This window comes from Ursus maritimus, unplaced genomic scaffold, assembly GCF_017311325.1.
Source record: "Ursus maritimus isolate PB19 unplaced genomic scaffold, ASM1731132v1 scaffold_9, whole genome shotgun sequence".
NCBI lineage: Eukaryota > Metazoa > Chordata > Mammalia > Carnivora > Ursidae > Ursus > Ursus maritimus.
Genome location: NW_024427107.1, coordinates 43,493,010 through 43,516,135, shown reverse-complemented (window position 1 = coordinate 43,516,135; position 23,126 = coordinate 43,493,010). Strand labels below are relative to the sequence as shown.

Sequence of the window (23,126 nt, the reverse complement as noted above, 5' to 3'; positions counted from 1 at the left end):
GCTGAGGGCAGAGCCCAGTCCAGCACTTAATCTCATGACCCTGAGAGCATGACCTGAGCCAAAATCAAGAGTCGGACGCTTAATTGACTGAGCCACCCAGGCGCTCCTTCAGTTATTATTTCTTTGGATTTTTTTTTTTTTTGCCCCATTTTCTCATTCTCTGTCTTCTGGGACTCCAATAATACCTGTTAAATCTTTTGATATTATCCTGAGTCCCTGAAACTCTTTTCTTTTTAAATCGTTTCTCTCTGTTTGGATTGGATAATTTCTATTGATCTTTTTCCAACAGATCTTTTGTTCTTTCTGCTATTAAGCATATCCAGTAAACTTTTATTTCAGATATTCAGTTTTTTGTTATGCTTCCCGTTTGTCTGCTGAGATATCCCATTTTTTTCATTCATTATGAGCATATTTTCCCTTACTGAGTTTAATTATAACTGCTTCAAAGTCCTGTCAGTTTTTCTGTATGGGTCATATCAAAGTAGATCTGTTGATTATCTTTTCCTTTGAGAGTGGATCACATTTTCCTGATTCTTGATTTTGGATTATATCCCAGAAATTGTAAATGTTTTGTTGTGGAGGGGGAAAGTGTTTTTGTTAACTCTTCAGAGCCCTTAATAGTTGCTTTTTATGTTTCGTCCACAGTTGAAGGTTGTTATCTATGGAAGAGTTAGTCTATTAGGAGCTTACTCTAACATACCAAAAGCTGAATGCCTTATATGCTTTTTGACCCTTTAACTGCCTGCTAAACTACATGCCGACACTATCACACAGGCAGAAGGAAGGTCCTTTATGTCTCCATTAGAGCTGCCAAGGGTAAAACAGTCATAAAGATGAAGTTTGTCATTCTCACAACTGGCAGCCTTGTTTCTGTGTCCTCCTCATCACCACCCCGACAAGCACTCTTTTGTCACCAGAGATGAAAGAATTTTGATGTATTTAGCAACAGGTACCACTGCCACCTCATCGGGAGTTGGGGAGAGCAGAAAATCCCAGAACAAGGTGATGACAGAAGCTAGGAAATAGAGTAAGTAAGAGTGGATGGGGGCAAGCTCTGTTAGTGCAGGCTGGCATCGATGTGGGCTTGTGAACATGAGCTGAGAGGGAAAGAGTTTAAAAAGGAGGAGCTACAGAACGGCAGGGAATCCGCTGTGCCCACCTTTCCCTTTCCCACATGGCCTTTACCATGTGGTTTCATGTAATCTTCAAAACAACCCTGTGAAATGAGCTCTAGGATTTACATTTTATTTGAGAGGCTCAAAAGGTGAAAGAACTCAGATGATTTTCTTCCTAAGGTTGATTTTACTCATTTGAAGTCCCTTTGGAAACCCTGGAGAGTGGAAGGTCTTTCTCCGTTCCGCCAGCTTCCTCGGTGAGAAGCCCAGGCATCCGGCCTGGAAAAGTTGGCTAAAATGCTGCACTGTGATCCTCTTATATGTTTTAGGTCTTTACTCTCTGCTCACATGGCAAACTTGATCTGCTTTAAGCCTAGTTTAGCTTTGGTAAGCCCTTTTCCACTTCTCAACTCCCCTTCCCTTTCCCGACCCTACCCCGAGATCTCTGTCTCAGTCTGCTTCTTAATTGGCTTTATAAGCCAGATCCTTGAGAAAAAGAGTTTGAGTAATCTTACGAAGATACAGGGGGATCACCTTGTCAGTGGAGGAGCAGATTATTTGAGGTTGGAATTCTTTATAGATTTCTCTCACTTCTCCGACCTCTAGTGCCCTTGTCCTCAGGCTCACTCTAAGATTTCTATTACATTGAGTGATGTTCAGAGAGAGAGAAGCATATTCCAAGAGGCATTAACTGCTTCCATACATAGTTCTAGGGTCTGAATTCAGGTCCCTTTCTTGAATTTTTTCCCTACACCTCTCTATGTCCAAGACACTCAGAGAAGTCCACTGGTTCTCAACCAGGACCCCAGGACCTCTCCCTCCAGGACCATTTGGTAATGTATGGAGATATTTTTGGTTCTTACAGCTGGGGGAGTGTTAGTGGCATCTAGTTAGTAGAAGCCAGGGTTACTGCTAAACCATCTACAATGCACAGGACAGCCCTCCATAGCAAAGAACTGTCCAACCCATGTCAATATTGCCAAGGTTGAGAAATCCTGAAACAGACTCCAAGAGCCTTTTTTCTGTGTCCTTTCCTTTCCCTGTCCCTTTCCTTCTTTTGTTAGGGCCATGCCTCCTGGTCTAATACTGTGCTAGGCCAGCATTGCAACTTTGTACCCCAGAATTGTGGCTTTCCCGTGTCTGTCCTGCAGTCAGAGCTGCAGGGGTGGTGGGATGGGCAGAACTGAATGAACTGCTGATGGGCCCTTGGGAAGGAACGCATGCATGGGGTTTGCAGAGAAGAGGAGTGTAGGAAGCATCAGTCCTCAGCCGTGGCCGTGAGGGATGTACCTTGGCTGCTATGGTGCTGGAGTGAAGACGTGTCTTTTAACAGATATGTATGTGGTGGTAGAGGAAATCAGTGATATAATTTATAAATCTTTGGGAAGTTGGAAAATTTGGGGGGTTGACTGTGTAAAAATAGTTTTGGCTACGGTTATTTTTGAAATGAAATCAATTATGAATAATTATCACTTGCTTAGTATCTATTATTTATGTCTTTAAAAATACCACGTTGATTTTTTTGGTAACTTTTTTTTAATTGCAACTCTAAAATCTGTTCCTGTATTTGCCTTTTTCATTTGCCAGTAACATGATTGTCAGTTCTCCTCTTCAAAAAAAGAGAGAGGCAACATTGTTCCCACCTGGAATCAATTTTTCCCCCTTTTCTATTGGAATGAATCTTATAGTTACAAGGGGCCCACACAACCAGAACATTTACCCATAGCCATTTAAGATTGTTGATAAATATAAAGTATAACTCTATTCCTACGATTTCATGTCAGTGCCCTTTACAATTCTGATCAGTCCCAATAATTACCTTGGGCCTTTCATCACCTAACCACTGTAATCCCAAGTCTGCCCGTATTAGAGTTTGTGGGGCAGTAAACCTCTCTGCACTGGACTGAGGTGCTCCCCAAGTCTTCATGTTTGCAAGAAAATCACTGCATGATTCTCACCTTCCCTCCATACCTTTGGTTTTGACAGATTATCCGGGAAAAAAACAGAGGACATTATTATCTTGCATACACATGGAACATGAAACTTTACTCCCCCAATAGTTTGAATGAAAACTTTGAAGTATATTAAGTACATTGGATTAAATGTCATATGTCAAGTTCTGATGTTTTCTCTGCCTGATATATCTCCTTTGCCTTGAAATGTATCTAAGGTGTAGATAATTCACTTTAAAATAAACTAGAACATCATGCTACTCTGTCTACCATATTTAATCATGACTAATATGTCATGAATAACTGTCATGATTAAATAACAATTCAGTCAGCCACTTAGGGGTGAGCTAAGAAACGTCACTGGCACATTGAACAAGAAATTGTAGGGGAGCAGTTGTTCCAAATTTGGGGGGATTATTATTGTTAAATCTGCTATTCACAAGATTCTTAGTTTTAGCCCACAGGGGCATGGTGGCAATGTTGTGTTTCATTTCTTTAAGCTTGAAGCTTAGTTTTATCATAGTATAGCTGTCAGATGATGCTTTAAAAGACCTTAAGAGATTTGTTCGTCTTTATTTTTAAATATTTCAAATGCACACTTTTTCTGCTCAGACCTCATTTTTGTAATATTGTATGGAGTATTTTCTTCAATGGATAGTATTTAATCTTATTATGGATTAATTTTTCTCATACTATGATTTTTTTTTTTTTTTTTTACTTTCCAAAACATAGCAGCCTTCAAAACAACCTAGTAAAAAAACCTATTGCAGTCAACTCTATAACTGTTTCCATTGTGTAGAAATGAAGTCTTTGGAAGAAAGTGAAGATAGGCCATCTCTGCTAGGACAGTCTTTTCCCTCCTTATTTCTTGTGCAGATAGGTTCTACATTCTGCCTCCTCTTCTGGCCGCTTTCTTGGTACGTCTGACCAAGCTTACATTCACATCTTAAGCAGAAGGCTTTCAGTCACATGAACCTGAGAGTTCACCAACCTCTGGCATCTATCCAACATTAAAGATGTCAGCAATTTGAATTGAGGTTTCTAATTTGAGAATTGTGATAATACGTTAAGACATTTTAGCTCATTGAGTGTGGATATACAGATGAACTCTGATTTCAGGAAATTTCATCACAGTAACATCTTTAATGATTAATATTGAATTGTTCTGAATATCTTTCAATGTGCCATAGTGATGATAAACACTGATAAATTGATAAACAAAATCTTCCACAGTGGTTTTTGAAACGTAAAATGGCTCTTATTATTAATGTATTATTGATGCTTCACAGACAGTGATGATGAGTCATCCCTTGTTAATATCTACTATTAGCAGATATACTAAAATAGTAATATCTACTCTTTTGTCTGTAATAGCCAGCTCTTTAGAAAAATTATACACTGATTCTTAAGAATTCAAGCTTTTCAGTCTGGCCAAGGCAAAATTCCCCCTCAAAAATTAAACAGAATCGAGATGAACTGCAGACCCTGAAAAGATGTTTACAAGGCTGGCAGAGCTTTTCGACTATGATGGGGAGATGTTTATGCTGAGTTGTGTCCACCAGCTTATTTAAGAAGCCTTTGTTAGGCACCTGCTAAATGCTAGGATCTGAAGGAGAAGGAGGAGGGAGTGGACAACAGTGTATAAAGTGCAGCTTCAACAGCGGGGGGAGGGGGGGCGTCAAACAAAATAAAAACTATAAAAAGAATCATTTGACTTTGGTGATCTAACGAGCAGTTTGAAGAAGAGCATGACGGGGGCAGAAGCAGAGTGGAGTGAGTTGAAGTGTGATTACCAGTTTAGAAAGTAGATACTTCTCTCCACACATTTGAGAAGTTTGACTTTCAAGAGGAAAAAAGAGAAGAATTGTGGCAACTGTAGAGGGGTAGTTTGCTTTGTTGAAGGTAAGGTATGTTTGGAAAGTATTTCAATTTTGATGCTTAAAGAGTTTGATGTTGCACAAGAGAAGAAAGAAAACCGTATAGTTAGTTTCTAAGATCAGGGCAATCTGGTCTTGTATCAGAGGGAGGTATAAGCCTCCCTTAAAACAGTGTATGGAAGATGGGTGGGCAGGTATGTTTCTAAACTGCAATGCTTTTATATTCAGAAAGAATTTGGGGCTTTGTCTTGTAATGAGAATCGCAAGTTATTTTCTTTTAATCAAAAGTAATAGCTTGCTTTTTATAGTACTTTTGAAATGTTCTTTATCTGCCATGTACAGGCTACTATGCCTGGGGATAATCTCTCAGGATTATAAAAAAGTAACAAATTTTTGAAGATACTGAGAATTTAGAAGAATTTTAAAATGCTAAGGACTTTGTATTTTGTTCATCTTAGCGTCATAATTTGGGGGCCATTTTGCCCCCAGCTTAGTGTGGATTTTTATGATCTATAGCTGTTTTTTTCCGTATGGCTTTTTACTCTCTGATTATCGTTTCCTTCTTCTGTTCAGCAATAGTAATTACTATTGAATTATTAATTATAGAAATAAAGCAGAAATAATGTGAAACCAAATCTGGAATAAGTAAAGTATCTTTTGGTTTATTGTGAAAATTCTGATTTTTGTTTTGCATGTAACAGAGGATAAAGATTATAGACTTAGCCTAATTCCTTGTACTTTCAATCATTTGAGACATCTGAGATTTTGAGGAAATTGTGTTACTTAAGGAAGTCACTTAGTCATTCTAAACCTCGTTAATCTTATCTATAAATTAAGAATAGTGCCTGTTTCTAGAGTATCTGTCCCATTTCACAGAATTATTATGAGGTCCATCTGATATAATGTCTGTAAACATGTGTTGTAAGTCGTAAAATATTTTAAAATATATTATGGTAGGAAAAATATTAGATCTCAGTCTCTCATGATCAGTTAGAAGCTCCCCTTTGACCCCGAAGCACACGTGAAGACACATTCTAGGAAATGAACACAGCTGGCAGAGGGGTTTCATTTATCATTTAAGCATCATTGACTGGCAAATCTATATGCTACTCTATAGCTAATTTAAAAATCTCTAAGAAACCATCTCTTTTTAGGGAGAAAATTATTGTGGCTGATAAAATATGTATCTCTCTACAGTGTAATGTTTAAAAGTGCCAGCTCAGAAATGAGGCTGTCTTGGCTTCAAATCCTGGCCACACATTTTAGTAGCCAAATGTCTTGGGTAAGTTTAAACTCTTGGTGCCTCTGAAAATTTTAACTCAGAAAAACGGTGGTATTAACAGTACTATTTTGCAGAGCAGTCACCTGTTAAATGAGAAAACAACATGGTGTCTGGCAGTGCTAAGGACTCCAATGATTAGTCTCCATTAGTTAGCTATTACATGTATGAAATTTACAGTAATATGAATCCATATAGAAAATAATATTTCTTGTAAAATAAGTACCTTCAAGGAATTAAATTTTAAATAACTAAGTACTGATGAGATCTTTTCATTTGAGTAGCTTTACCCATGGGATTTTAAACACCTTCAGAGGAACACTGAATCTCTGACATTATAATAGCTTACTTTTGGGGGTGCCAAATTTATACCCAATAAGTAGTTTCCCATCTACTTATATCCCAGCAGTGATATTAGTGATTCCTTCTTTAACCAAAAAAAATTTCAAAATAGTGTATACCATGCTAAAATAAATAAATAAATAAATAAATAAATAAATAAATAAATAAATGGAAGCGTATCTCTGCTCTAAAAAGGCAGAAAGCCTGTGGTGCCAAATCTTGCCACTAGAGGGTGCTGGATAGCCGGCGAGGCTGCGCTCTTGCCCTTGTGAGAGGGGTTCAGGAGCTGCCACTAATCATATCTGGAATTCTGTGGTGTCATCTTTTCTCATTTCCAATCACCATTGATCTGAGAGTGGCCCATCTTCCTTCACAGGGACCAGGGATTGAGCTGGAAGCCTGTTCCCCTCCTTTCTAAAACTGTTAACACTTTGAGCCGGTCAAGCTTTCATGTCCCCCCTGCCTCCTTCAGGAGAGGTTCGCCCATTCAGAAATCTCTTTGGTTACAATTCAGTGCATTTAGGAGGGTTTAATTTTATTCCGTCCTACTGCTTCCACTTTTGCTGCTCTCGGGTATTCTAGAAGTTAATTTCTTTAATGGGATTTAAGAGATTTTACAAACTAGTTACCAATTATTCAATATTTGGTCACTCTGCAAAGTTAAAAACCCACTACTTAAAAATCAATAAACATTGCCTTCTTTTTTATACCCAGAGCAGAGATTTGGCAGGAGATGGGAAAACTCCCACTGCTATTGACCTAGCAAAACTACCTAGTAGGAAATCTGCCTTCTTTATTATTAGTTGGTATAATTCAGGATGATACTTATTACAGGCCAATAAAAAACAAAATTTCTGGTGATTGAAAAACCATAGAAAACTAGGAGATAGCTAACAAAATGTTCAACTACCTCAGTATTTTAGAGAGAGTATCCTCTCTCCCTTCCTTGGACAGCATGGTCATGGTCCAGCACATTCGGCTGTTCCGACTGTCAGGTGGGCTGAGAGAGTGAGGATGGTCTACTTAGAAAGCTCTGGAGTGAGTCAGGGTGAGAGGAGGCTACGGCGCACACCTCTGAGGAGGAACAGTACCCGTTCTGTCCCGCTGGGTGAGCAGGAGAGATGTGTGGAGTGGTCATCACAGGACTGGGTGGGCCTACCGGACACTTACAAGATCATGCACGCTGGTTAAAAGAGTTAGAGCAGGAAGAGGTTCATTCACATGGATGTTCCCAACTAAATATAGGCTGGATGTCATGGGAACCCAGAAACGGACGGTGTTGTGTGGACGAGATTGCAGTACTTGCAGTAGTTAAGTCAGTGGGAAGGTGATGCCTTTGCATGCAGTATTTTTCAAAATGACTTCATCCTTTCTGGTGTTGTACCTCTACTCTGAATCTAATAAGGCAAAGGAAATTTTACTCACAATATTGTTGTATAAGAATGCTTTGGGGAAAGAAAAAAATAAGAATGCTTTGGAGAATTCTGGCATCTCTTGGTACCAGGTATTCATCGCTAGGTCAGTTAGGTCATTTATTAAGGATTGGGAGTCACATGATATTGTATGTTAACACAATAATTTCAGGGGCGCCTGGGTGGCTCAGTCAGTTAAGCGTCTGACTTCAGCTCAGGTGGTGATCTCTGGGTCCTGGGATCGAGTTCTGCATTGGGTTCCCTGCTCAGCGGAGAGTCTGCTTCTCCCCCTCCCTCTGTCCTCCCCCTGCTCATGTTCTCTCTCTTTCTCTCATAAATAAACAAAATCTTTAAAAAATAATAATTTCAGAATAATTATCCAGTGGATTAGGTTCTTTTTGAATGATAGCATATGCCAGTCACTTGCTAAAAACATCTTATGGAAAGCTCCTCAAGAGCACGTTGGATTTAACAGCCATATACTTTTCTGTTACTTTTCCACAGGACATAAACCAACAGTATGTCTTTCATTTGATCAGTAATTAAAGTTGCATTTTTCCTTTTATCCTTATTAAAATTGGACTTTTTAAGGCTGAGCTGAAATTTCATCCTGAAAAATAAAATGTTAAGATTTACTAGCAAAACTACCTCATGTAAATGTATATTATTTAAGCCAGAGCTCACATTCTGATCCCCAAGTTTCCACTAGTGACCACAATCTCCTGGCTGCCCAGGAGATGCAAAGCGAGATCAGCCAGTCTTTGTGAAGTCCCTCAATAGCAGTTCTCTGCCTCTGCTTTCATGTGCGCATTAGTGGTGAGCGCACTCAGAAAGCAGGTGTTTGGCTCAAGGAAAGATCTCGCCAAAAGTCTTGTTGCCTCTGAAAGAGGTGATAGCTTGTTCCAACTCAGTGCTGGAAGGTTCTGGAAACATTTGGGAATACACTCATTTTACAAGGTGGTTGTTACAAATGTAAGTTTTATGCCATGTTCTCTATTAAATTAGTTGATACCAAAAGCAATTTTTAAAAATCTAATTTTGTGCCTTTCTCAGACCAAAAAAAAAAAAAGTTTCATGGAAAATTCATTTTACTGTAGTGTAAAAATATTAGTTTGCAATAAATTTTTACTCTTAAGCTATTTTGTTTGCAAATGACACTGGCATATTACTTTGTAATTACTTTTTAATCTTAATTTTCAGTAATTTATGCATATTGGTGTCAGTCTAAGATGATGACATACCCCATAAACACTATTGTCCTCTCCCTAAACCAGGGAGTTGAAAGTTTGAAACATTTACATTTGAAAGTTGATGCCTCCCTCATAAGACATATTGAAGTTAATAATTTGCCAGTTCTATGTTCACTTCGTCTCATTTTCTATTTTCTTTTAGATTAATAACATTTATGAACATATTTTAAAACAATTATTAAAGGACAAGGGGAGAAGCTGTCAACTTCAGTTTTATTCAGTTAGTGGTTTTGCTTTTAAGTTTGCATAAGACTGTTATTAAAATAGGCAGGATTTTTCTTTTAACATTTCATAGGAACCCTCCTATGCTTTTTCTTTTTTTTTCTTTTATTTTTTAGAGAAAGAGGGAGGGGGAGAGGGGCAGAGGGAGAGAGAATCTGAAGCAGGCGCCACACTCAGCACAGAACCCGGTGCAGGGTTCAGTCTCATGACCCTGAGACCATGACCTGAGCGGAAATCAAGAATCAGATGCTTAACTGACTAAGCCACCCACATGCTAACCCTTTAATTTTTTAAATCCCTGAAAATCTTCATGGGTTTTAATTGAATTTGTAGATTTGTCTGTTAATATCTGGGAAATTTAAAACACTGTTTCAGCCACAAATCATGCCTATCTAAAATTAATAATTATGTTAAAATGTTACCTTTTTGGTGAATTTTACTTCCTAAGGCTCATGTGGCAAGTAAGGATAAATAACTTTGATCAAAATTTATTTTTGCTGGGCACCTGGGTATCTCAGTTGGGTAAGCGTCTGCCTTCGGCTCAGGTCATGATCCCAGAGTCCTGAGACTCCCAAGTCTGTTTCTCCCTTGCCCCTCATCCCCACTCTTGTGTTCTCTCCCTCTCTCCCTCTCTCTCTCAAATAAATAAATAAATAAAATCTTTAAAAAAATTTTATTTTTGCTAAGTCTTTAGAAAACATTTGGCCATATTTTGAGTTCATACTGTTTTGTAAACAGCTGTCCAACCATGATTCCTGTTCTGTGGTATTTAAAAGAACTACAGGTGGAGACGCCACAAAACTGAAGTATTAGGAATCCTGCTTATTTGTAGGTGTCGCTTCACTATTTAAAAAATCATTGCAATCTGAGTTTCATGATTTCTGGTTTTCAGCTGAGCTCTGTTTCATTTTAGAACTCTTTTTATAGATCTGGCAAAGTAAATTTTGCATTTTTATGATATGAAGATGGTCATAATTTAAATTGTCGGAATAAGCATTGTGATATTGCTGCAGTAGAAAATTGTATAAATGGTTGCACTTGGTGATATTAGTAAGAAATCTGTCCTCCCAGAGCACTTCATTCAATGCACATTTGCCAAAAGAGTATACTGTGGTGTTTACTATCATTTTGAAGAATTTTTTTTGACAGAAGCCATTTTTCTAGAAAACGAGTCAAAATCTATGATCAGACTTGCAGAATAAACATGAAATGGAGCATGAAACTGTCCTGTAGTGAATGAATGAAATATGCTGGATAACAGCTTGATTTTCCCTGATACTCTTTTTTCTTTACTTAAGTTGTAAATGCTCCTACTTGATACCACACACACACACACACACACACACACACAATTTTTTTTTAAGAGTTAAAAGCTATGTGCTACAATGTTGAAAGGGACGTTTCCTGTTGCCACACATTAGCACTGGAGCCCCTAGCTGAAGACTGCAGTACCATATATTCTGAGGAGAGCCACCAACAATTGAAACCAGACACCTTTCTCCAGAGTTTACTAAGAGTCCCACCATCTTTCATTCACTTAGTGAATATTTATCAGGTACCTGTTGCAAGTAGTATTCTAGGCACTGGGGATGTAGCTCTTGCAGAAGTTCCTGTCCTTATGGAATTCATAATCTGGTGGTCTAGTGGAATGAGAAAGTAGCTCTCTTCTTGCTTAGATTAAAGTTAGGTATGGGGGCATGTCTTCCAGAAAGCCAGTCGCAGAAATTGGTGGTGCCTGCAGGCAAGGGAGGCTGGCATCTGCTATCCCAGCCAGCTGCTTGCTAAGCTGGTTGAACCTGCAGACCCACTGGCATGCCACTAGAGCAGAGCTTGTGAGCAAGTTCTCGGGAGTCTGGGGGGTATATTAACATAGACAGAAAGAAAAGATGTCTGGAAAAAAAAAAGAGAGAGAGACGATGTCTGTTTCTCTCCCAAAGAGTTGTGTAGGTAGGAACTTCAGCAGGTAGAGCCAAGGCCTGCAGGATAACTGAGGGCTATGGTGGAGTGTGCTAGAAAAGAAGAGACGAGGGGACCTCACCCCCTTGCATCCCAGGGGCCCCTGGAGAGTCCAGAGAACAACCTCTGTGGTCTCCGTGACTCTAAAAACAGAGGTCAGACATCATAATACTGCCAGGGGGCTTCCAGGCCAGAGGAGACAATACCCCATCCAGAGAGCTGCCCCCTTCTAAGAGATGTGAGCACCAGAGTAATACCAGCCACCACATCAGGAAATCCACACACACCCCTTCTGAACAAACCACCAGTAATCCACCAAACCAGAGCAGGACCGAAACCTCCTTCCACTGACAAGTAACCGTGTCCATCACAGGATCCCGGTTTCCTTCCCAGCTCCCAGCACCAGAGGAGCTAGACCTTAAAAAGAGATGGGGAGAAGGTTCTAGATGTAGACAGCATCTCTTCCTACTGCAACCCTCTTGGTTTCTCTGTGCAAGCTCATACTGAGGGAAGGGACAAAGTTCGTAATTCGTCTGGACTTTTAACTAAAAGTGACCAGAAATCAGTGAGATCTGCCCAAGATTCCTTAAGGGATGTGTCAGGGAAATTTGGCATAGCACAGCTGAAAGAGTATGATTGGAGAAAAACGAAACTCTTTTAAGTTTATATAATAGTTACAAAAGATTTGACTGCGCAATAAGCTAGTTACAAAAATAGTTTAAGAACTGTTTTTTAAATGTTTATTATCTTCCGTAACTAGTCATGTAGTTAATTTTTAAGGAAACAAAGTATATAAGCAAAGTCAATCACTTAATTCGTTAATCTCATTTATAGCTTTTATCAATGTTTTAAAATATTCCAGGTATTTATCAGAATCACTGAAAGAAAGCTCATCTTCCCCTTAATAGATCTAGAAAGATTTAATTAGGAGTTTGGTTTTTGAGTTACTCAGATTTTGTTGTGTTGGGCCTAGAATTTTCGAGCTGCTTACAGTATAGCAGAGCTATGCATGAATTAACTTTTTCCTGATATTTTTAGCAGGCAGAACTACTACTAGAAACTGAAAAGCATAAAAGGAAGGGGTGTTCAACTGCTGTTGAGGAATGCAACTAGAATTTCATCATTCCTTTTTCCATATGGGTGGCTCAGACTTCTCCAGGTCAGGATCAGTGTAGTAATACTCATCAGCTCATAGCTCATTGCTAGATCCAAGCTCAACACAACACCAGGGCAACTATGGGACAGTCTGAATGGGCACAAGCCAAGTCTTGTTTCTCTGGCAAGGGGACTTGTCTTGTTGGTTTTGTCACAGCATATCTCTTCTTGATAAAATTATAGCATCTGTCCCAAATCACTATGTAGAAATGTGTTTATTTTGCTAGAGAGCTGATTAAATTAAATGCTTAAACATATAGGCCCTTATTTCATAAGGCCAGTTATAGCTAAAATACATTGATAACTTATAAATAAAATACTCCCCTGGGAGGAAAGGTGGTCTTTTTAAAAGCAGTGTTTCCCTATTTTTAATCTATGAACAATCTGTTAGGAACTGTTTTGTGTGGTATCTGGGTATTGAAGTGCTTGTAGTTCTTGGGAGACCTAAGAAACAGCTCTTGGTAGGCTTCAGTCCCAATTTATATTAGTGGGTTCGATGTGGTCTGTGAGGGCCTGCATGAACACCTCTAGCTGTGTGACCTAGGGTCGATCACTTGGTCTCTCTGGGTGTCCTGACCTATAAAATAGGGTTGGTGGTATCTACCCCATAAGGTAATTGCTAGGAATAAATGACCTAATGCCTAGGACCTAGGACACTGTCTAACACATTGTAAATGATCAGTAGTTGGCACTTTTCCCTTCTCCTCTGCTGATATCCACAAGAAATGGTTTTCTCTCTTTTCTTTGGTTGGGAATGCAAATAAAATCGAAATGTCTTAAATTTACTCTAAATGCTCTGAGGTTAAACAGATGCTTCATGGCAGTTTCTCATTCAAGTCCCAGAATATTTATAGTCATTTAGTCAATCAGTAGAAGTCAGGGGCCACTCAACTCAAACAATGTTGAATGTAATCCTCCATCCAGGTAGGTAAATAGCGTCTATTTTAGGAAGAAGGCTCTGCCAATAGATTAATGTTAATGCAGCTTTTAAGGGCATGTTTTCCAAGGGATTTACAGTGAAGAATTCCATTTTTATTCTATAGTGTGTCAAGTGTCTGAAATTATCGCAATCTTCATTATTTTTGTAAATGTGTATTTGAAATCTGTATGTATGGTTTTTTTTAACAGACTTCATACTAGTTTGGATTGACTTGAGAGCTCTTTTATTTGTATTCTTCTCAGCCCAGCAATTAAATCAGGAAATGCCTTAATTTATTGATATTTTAACTGTTTTTAACTTTAAGTGTCCTACCTGCTATCCCTGTTGTTCAGTCTTATGGCAGAAGGCCGCTTACCTGTTTATATATATCTAAACGAATCAGTGGACTTGACTGGATTTTTTGCTAGTTCTTTCTTTGGTGCATGTCCCACTGTCATTGTTAGCAAAATGAGTGTGGCAGCCTCCATGAACAGTGTTTTGTAAAACCAAACCAGATTCTGTTCAACACAGTAAAAATGTGAGCTAAAATGAAATATTAGGGGGGAAAGGAGTATGTTGCTCCAGGCCACAAACAACTCAAAACAGTCTGAGGCATGCACTGGTAAATCTTACAAAATGCTATAGGCAATTCAGCATCAAAATTGCCATAGAAAATTATTGTTGTTAGCCATTCTGTTGATAGTTCATATTGTTAGAATTGCTAGCAGATGGGAAAATAGATGAGTCAGGATACAGTATTAACAATCCATATTTTTTTAATCACAAGCCACTAATAAGGTCTGTAGCATCTGTGAGATTTATTTAAACCGTTGCTAGGAAGAGTTTGTTTTCCCAGTAAACACAGCAAACCTTGTACAGGATTTTCTTGATTGACTGTTTGACTAAATGTGTTAACATTAACATATAAGACCATTTGCTTCATTGTGATGGTGTCTTGTTTATTTTGACAGACTGATTATACCAGCAACTAGTGGACCCATTAAGTCTTGAATGTTATCACATTTTTGCATTCAAAAAGTTCGTAATCTTTTTTCTGCTACTTTTTGAGAGTAAGACTTTTAAAAAACTCTCATGTAGTTAGGACTATTTTTGACAAAGTAATATAAAAATCTAAGTGTTTTCCTCGGAGAGCTCTTAAGGCGATGTTATTTTGGAAAGTAATTCGCTCTTATCACTTGAATGTGATAGTTTAGGTTTTTATAGTAGATTGGATATATAAACTTCCCGAGAGTTCTAATGTTAGTGACAACTGATCAGTAACTAGCAGCTTTTCAATACTTCTCACAGAGTTCAGAAATAATTCTAAGGACTAAAAATATGACCTGTCAAAATTATCAGTTTATAAGATTTAATCTTATTTTCCATCTTCTCTTATCACTGAGTTGTTTGTGCTGCTGTTTTATGCAAGAGCTAGTAAGTGAGTTATTAATTTGCGTTATCTTTTATTTGGATTTTTCTTTTTTTTTAAAGAAATACTGAGAAATATAATTTTTTTGAATATTGCCTGTAATCTTCTTACTCCTAGATGAAATGTGATGATCCTGGACAATTATTAACAAAATGGGCTGCACATTCAAACTGTCACTTAGGTACCAAACTATACCAACTTTCAAACAAGTGTTGACTTCTACTGAAAACTCGTTTTGATTTTTTCATTTAACTTATAAACAATTCATACATCTACTCATTTATCTAATAATTTTTGTTTAAAAGTTGGGGTTTTTATTTAAAGCCTTTCAATTGTTTTAAACAAACTTTCTATAAGAGCTGGGAAATCCTAATCTACCAACTGTCCTGAAACTTAAAGAAGATGGTAATTCCACCTCTGGCTAAATTTCTGCAGTGTATTTCATTCTAAAAAACTGCTCTATAAAAATGTCATCTGCAGGGTTTTCTCTTTACTGTGGCCTTCATAGCTGAACACTTAAAAACCATTTTTCCTTACAGCTCAGGTTGAAGACCCTAGAAACTTCTTAGCAGCACACCCTCCCCATTCACACTCCGGCAGTGCTAGACCAAAAATATCCAACTTGGTATAATGAAAAAAATGCGTCGATCTCAGTCGAGGTCAGGCGGTATCTCTGCCATCAACCAGGAGTATAATTTTGAGCAACCTGGCTCCCATCTTCTCACCCAGAACAAGGAAGCTAGAGTAGATCTTCTCTGAGGGTTGCTTTTGCTGTCAGATTCTGTGAGGTTTAATTCATAACCCAACCTTATAGTTTATGCTCCTGTTAAACAGTGCTTTGCTCAAATGCAGCGATGTTTAATAATCCCAAATTGCAGTGTGTTTCTCTGAGTCCCATATGATTCAATTTACCTGACCTCAGTTTAAACTCTTTTTATGGAAATTGATTTTATTCTGTGCCCTTAAGATGTCTTGCCCCCTGGTATTTATCATTTCAAATGTCCCAAGAAAAGCAAAACTTCTTGTGAATAGAAAAACATTGCCTCGGGTGACAAAACAATGTTGTTCTGAAGCTCATCTCCATTTCTGTGACTGTGTATTTGAAGAAGTTCTGTCTTTGCTTTCAAACCCTTCCCTTACTGCACATCAGCTCATTTAGTCACTTAATCAAGTTATATATCCTTGACGTTTGTAATGATTGTCAAACTCTACAGTATTCTTTCAGAATGTTAAGACCTGAAAGTTTAAGAATCATTGTTAGTTGCGCAAGTTCTGTGTTATCATGAAATCCAGTACCAAATTTTATTAAATCGAATTAGCCTAGAACATCTAAAAGCCATTTCTGGATGTATTATTCATTTTTGCACATTTGTTCACATACAGTAAAAACCACAATGTAGGCGTGTCCTGAAATTCTCTTTACTGACTTCACCTACAGAGCTCTACACAGACAAATGTAGCCCAAGACTCGGTACTGCAACTCCGGTTTACTCTGCATTTACTTTGGACTTAGTCGTCCGGCAGATGGCTGTGGTACTCCAGCTACTTGGTGTTCCTTGTATTGCAGAAGGATGGTTCATAAGTAACATTTCTTCCCAATATTTAAAAAAACATATAAATTTAAGCTACCACAAGCTGTGTTGATTCGTAAACATAACAATTCTGAAATGATTTCCCTTCACCTTTGTGAAAATGTCAAAAAACCTAATTTTAGTGAATAACACTTTTGTCACAATAATATTGATAATAATTGAGGAAGCTCAACTTTTCTTTCTAATACTATCCTCATTAGCCCCCCAAATTGTTTTAATTTGGATTAGTATTTTATAAGGGTGATAGTGGCATTGTTTAATATTATAGGGCCATTTTTATCATTATGAGTGTCCATAAAATGTTATCTCATTTGCGACCCTATTTACTACTAAGCCATTGAGCACTGCTGCTCTCTAAGAGATTGGAAAAGCTGCTTTTGCCGTTTTTTCCTCCCCAGATCATTTTCATGCCTGTGGGAGGCTCGATAGCTACAGAAATACAGAGTGCTAAGTATATGTTATTAGGGCTTAATCGTAAGTCAAAACCCAGCCAGAAGTTCATGTCTATAAATCATACCCACTATAAAAAGTGAAAAGTTCTACCAGTTAATCTCACATTTTTTTTGTCTAGATGACACCATGATCTAGTTATTTAGAAATCTACTGGTATTTCTCTTTTGTTAACAAAACGAGAAGCGCCTCTGATCACAAATGCTAACATTTGGGGATTATTCTCTGTTGGATACCATAGTCAGATCATAAGATGAAGGAGAAAACCTTCTTGTCCTGGATAATCTTTGACCCTCATCAAGGGCTTCTGTTACAGCCTAAATGCTGATGATTCCTCAAATCTGTAGCTTTATTCTCTTTCCTGTGCTTCAAAACCAAATTATAATCCATATCTGTTATCTGCACCTTGATGCTTTGTTCATCTCTCGATCTCAACAAGACTAAAACTCAATTTGATTTACTCCCCTGCCTAATTAAAGATAACAGTGTCTACCTCATCACCACAGCTTGAAGCCAGAATCACTGTAGCCCGCCCTTCTTCCTGATCTTTCCTAATCAGTCAACCAACAAAGAAAGCCCTATCAGTTCTACTTCCAAGTCTCTCAGATCCCTTCTCTCTTCTCAATCTCCACTTCCTTTTTCCTGGTCCAAGCCTCATCCTCTGTCTAGACTCTTGCAGTAACCTGCTCATAGGCCTTCCTGTCTCCATTTTCCCCCGTGCTAATCTACTTTTTGTACCTGCTATTGGATATGTTTTTCTATCTCATATATGATCATGTCACCTATTATGTTCAAAATTATCCAGCATTTCTTTCTTGGCTACAGAAAGTTTGTAGTAACGTGTTTAAGGCCCTTAGCAATCTGACCTCCGCTCACCTTGCTGTCTCATTTCCTGACCCCCGTCCCCTCCAGGGTCCACTGCATATCCCAGCGGCCAGCTGCGGTCTCCAAGGATGCCAAGCATTTATGCACCTTACACCTTTCCACTCGTGCTGCTTCCATTCTCCCCTGTCCTATTACCCATCTTCTCAGAGTCCCCATCCTTCGGTGAATTAGTTGTGTATGGACTTCTCACCAGCTAGATTGCAAATTCCTCGAGGGCGGTAGAGTGTTTTATTCATCTCTTTACCCACGGTGCTTGGTCCGTAGAAAATATCAATATTTTAATAAACGAGTACTCTGGAGTTCTCTGACAGCCCACCTGAAAACATAACTGTATATATTCTTATATAGGTGTCCGATTTCCTGTAACCTTGAACTTATAGAGCCACAAATCTGAAATCAGATTTTTTAAAAAAAAGCAAAACACTAGAAACTTATAACAGTAGTTATAAGCTTCAGCACTAAGACCATATTCTGTCTTCCTGAAACAGTCTCAGGCTTTCATTAATACATTTATTCTTATTTAGTGTAATGCCTTATAGGATTAATTGCTTTTCTGGTTCCCAACAGGCAAACAAGCTTGAAGTAAAGGGAGAATGATAGATGTCTAATGAGGGTCCTGAAAAGGATCTGACAGCTTTCCCTCAAATGAAGATAAAAAGCCAAAAAGGAGAGAGCAAATTAACACATGGCACAAATTAGTCATAGAAATTAATAATGGTGATTCGTCATCAAAGGAAGGTTGCTTTAGGTCCTGGGTCCTCTGCTTTAGAAGGCAGCATATTCTGGAAAGTACTTTATAAAAATTTTCTCTTCAAAATGGTTGAAACGAAGTTTTTAGCACTTAAAAAACTAAGGCTTTGATACTTCACGAATTTACTTATGTGGAACAGCTAATTCCCTAACAATGCCGGATAATGGTTCTCCAACATCACAAACTTGATTGTCACAAATTTTACAGATTGAGAATATGAAAGTCTATTCGAGGAGGGAAACCTGTCTTCTAAGTAGCTTCTTTCTCTGAACTCAGTCCATTACTGTAGTGTAATATTTATAAACTGTTGGTAACTTGCCCCAGAAAGGTAGCATAAGATACTTACAGGAATATCTTAATGCAAAAAGTGTTTGCTTTGTCGGATGTTATTTCTCCTAATCTTACAGTAAGTAACCCATTCCTTTGAGTCATCTTTTTCTGCATTTCTGTTTACCCACCTTCATGCCATGATATTTAGCAGTATATACTGTTTAATAGTTTCTAAGTGTGTGTACAGTCTCTAAAGTTTAAATAATTTTTAGAATGTCTGGCAAGGAGACATGAAACTCATGCATAAAAATCAGTCATGAAATAATAAATGACTCTAGAATCAATCAAATACTAAATTGTGTTGTTTAAATTATAAATGTTATCTAGAAATTCAGAGATGGGAAGGTTAGCGTGGGCCGAAAAAGAGACAAAGGGCAATCGAATCTTATGTAGACAGCACCCAGATGTCTTTCTTGGGGAAGCATAGCTGTGTGTGGTCTGTCTTGGCCCTTCATCTCACCATCACCTGTTCATACAGTTCAGAAAGTTCTGAGGCCCCTGTTGGCTTATTCTTTATCCCCCCAGTGACTTGAATGTATTTGACCATATAACAGATGCATGATTAATACTTGGATTAAAAATTAATGAAGAAAGAATATAATATAATACAATACATTGTATATGTATAAAATGCATCTAATGGTGTGCTATACTAAGCTAGCTTCTGTTTATGATAGGGCATATTACATCTACACCAGAACTTTCCGTACACCCAGGCAAGTGGTGTTCACCTTCAGAGTCCTCGTAACACTGTCATGCCTGTATTTTTGGAAATCCTCTTTTGAATTTCCTTCAGAGTCTGTGACTCATTCTTTTCAGTATCCTCAGTGGTGACAAATCTTTTTCAGTTGAGAATGAATTTGATTTTTAGAACCAAGAGTAACTTAGGGCCAGGTAAGGTGAGTAAAATGGAGAATCAAGCTGAAAAATACTATTTTTGGTTAAAATTGACATGTTGACTATAAAGTAATGGGAGCATTTTCTGATTTGGATCATAAAATAACCGAAGACAGTTCTCTTATTAAAACAAAAAATAAGCTGCAAGTTTTATCATCTTAAAACCAAGTCTGAATTACTGTCATAGAATTTTCTGGCTCTGGAGCAGATCGTGACTCCCTGAAGTCCAAACCCTGCTTCACCTGGCTCGGGACCCCACCTGCGCCTGGTTCTGCAGTGACCTTAGTTCTTCCTCAGAATGGTGGGGCTTCCTCCTCAGCCCTCCTCAGAGAGGCTCTGAGACACCCCTCTCTGCACAGACCAACATGGTCCCTGCTCCCTAAAGGGCATCTGCTCTCCATTGAATTTATAGTGAGGCCTTTCTTTTTTGTTGTTGGGAATCTGTTTTTTAAAAAACACCAAAAAAAAAAAAAAATGGATGCTCTCCCCAGGAAAGTGCACACGTGAACACGCAGAAGTTTGCACATGAGAAGGTTATTTGTGGACTTGAGAACTTCTCACTGTAATCCGTACTGCAGGCAGTAGGGGCTTGTGTCAGTCCCTCAATGTTTCTAGTTCCTGATCTTTCCCTTCTTGCTGCTTTGTGAGCTTCTTAGGGCAAGGAAATAGGTTAGCGCTTCTTTGCTCTTCTTACAGTACCTACCAAGATGCTGAGAATGTAATAGCATTCTGTAAATCCCTGTGGTTTAACAGATTTTTCTAAAGCACCCACCTGCCACCATTGCTTTAATAGTTTCTGAAGAAGACCGAGTTTTAGATTTTTTTTTAAATGTTAATAAGATAAAAGCCCAAGTATTAGGTCCTGTATTTCAGGGCATCCAACATTATGTTTCTCAGGAGATCATCCATATCTTGCTGTTGTGAATGTAAATAATGACAGTAAAGCTCAGGAGGCCCCCGATCCCATGATGTGGAATGGATCTCATCCCCCAGGTATATGGGGCTTCTCTCACACAAAACCGGTAAAGGCTCTGCTAGTGTTGTCTCCAGGAGGCAGCATAATCAAACTTAATCATTATGGTCAACCTATATTGTTCAGTCAGATCTTATCATTATTGCCAAACTATAATGTATATGGTAAAAATCTGATAGGCAGTTTGTCTTCAGATTGGCCAAGCCCATATCCAAATTTACAGAGCACTGTTTACATCAGGCTTGGGATATTTTGAATCATAAATCTAAAACCTTAATGTATCAAAATGTTTGGGACAAAAGTGTTCTAGATAATTTAATGTTCTGATTAACTCAAATACTTAAAATGTAAGCATTTGGTAAAATGCAGGATAGAATGGTTAATTCAACCTGTGTTCAGTCTTGTCACATTCTTGGGTGACCTCTGCAGTGTTCACAGTTATGGTCGTGCTTCAGAGCTGGCAAGAATGAGAGAGATTAGAGTGAATGTATCCGGAACATATCCTGAAGTCTGTGTGTTGGCAACGGTGGATTTGTCTTTCTGTCTTTCTTTAAAAAAACAAATACTTTTCATCAGCTTATTTTTCTCATTTGCTCTTTCCTAAAAGCAGAGTTTTTTATTGCTTTTGTTGCAAGATGACTTAAGGTTCTTATAAGGTGTGGCTTCTTGGTTCTTCAGGGGAGGAATTCCTGTTTTAATTGTTGAACCATATTTCAAAGACGATGTAAAGAGTTTGCTGAAATAGTCATACTAAAGCCGATTAGATTTTAACCTATTGTAGATAATTTTAATATTTAATATCTTCATTTTTTTCCTGTTTCTAGTTAAAAAATCTAAGTTTAGAAGAACTACAGATGCGGTTAAAAGCGCTGGACCCCATGATGGAACGAGAAATAGAAGAGCTTCGTCAAAGATACACTGCGAAGAGACAACCCATTCTGGATGCAATGGATGCGAAGAAAAGAAGGCAGCAAAACTTTTGAGTCTCATTTCTTCTCTGTTTGTTTCTTTAACTATTCTGGAGACCAAGAAACCACTAAGAATTGAAGGAATATTATTAGATTTTTTTTTAATCCCTAAGATTTGTGCTCTACAAGTAGGCAACAGTCCAGAGCTGATGATGGTACATACCTAGTCAATTCCCAAAAAGCGGAATTTACAACTGTGGCCACTGTGTTTTCATTTTTAAAGAATGAAAACGACAGAAATGTAGTCTTCTCTAGATCTGTCAGCTGGGTACCAGCGCTCAGTGTGTTACACAACAAACGCTGTGTTTAGAGACCTTGAAAATCTGAAGCTGTTGTTTAATTGTACAGCACTGAAGGGCTTTATGTTACAATATTCTTTATTCTTATTTCTGGTAGCTTATTTATTGTATCCCCAGGTAAGCTTATTTATTTATGCTTTTTCACTTTGTTTTGTTTTTAAGGACAAGATCAGGATAGCTTTGGTGAAGGGAGGGGCATATTAATAGATGATAATGTACAACCAAATTATACTTTCAGCAGGGAGCTACGGGGTACACTCCTTGATTTCCAGGATAGTTTTCCAACAGAAGCAAAGCCACAATAGCAATAGCACCTGAATGGGCCAGACGGTTTTTTTATACTGAAGCAATAATTCCATTTTTACCTTCTGAAATTTTAATATTTTTATTCTTGATGTTTGGTACAAATAGAACTATATATATTTAGGTCACATGGAGCTATAATGTTTAAAACCAAAGAAATCAATGGAAGCTTTGCACAAAAAAAAAAGTGCGGTAAATATTTTAAAAGAAATAAATCCTTAAGACAAGTGTAATTTGTTGATATTGTTTCATGTTTCGTGTATAGGTCTGATAGCTGAACTGTATCAAACTGTAATAAGCTCATCAAATTTATTTCTGTGAAACTGTGCTCAATCATCACAGGACTTTTTTGTTGATTTCATTTATTTCCTGGGACTTGGTAAACATCATGTGCCTGACGATAACAAAATAGCAAAAACATTTGTACTGAACTGTGTAAGCCTTGGGGACTGAAAAAAAAAAAAAGATTAAGACTATTAAAAAGCAGCTCATTTCTAAGCTGAATGAATGTTTGCGTGATTGAACTGGGACCAGTCAGTTCCTAAGCTGCTTATGGCCATCTTGACAGTGTTTGTTCTTTTGTGTGTTTAATTACTATGTGTAAATCATAAAGACAATAAATTTTACTGTGCCACCCAGCACATCTCATCTCTATGTGTTTTTTAAAAAAAAACTCACTGCCTGGATTCTGTCTTTTCCTGGCACAGCAGGTATATTAGCGAGGACAGGCCGGGTTGTGTAGCGACACCAACCCCGAAGCTCGGTGGCTC

At 38.0% G+C, this 23,126-nt stretch overlaps 1 protein-coding gene across 2 annotated transcripts in view; it reads left to right on the top strand.

The window, feature by feature from the left end:
- STK3 (serine/threonine kinase 3) overlaps window positions 1–22,994 on the top strand; it is a 262,422-nt gene extending 239,428 nt beyond the window's left edge. For both annotated transcript variants that reach the window (XM_040625657.1, XM_040625656.1), the window contains one exon: window positions 21,611–22,994. In XM_040625657.1, coding sequence (XP_040481591.1) covers window positions 21,611–21,769 — 159 coding nt within the window. In that variant the 3' untranslated portion in view covers window positions 21,770–22,994. The remainder of the gene's footprint in view (window positions 1–21,610) is intronic.
- Window positions 22,995–23,126: the final 132 nt, after the last annotated feature.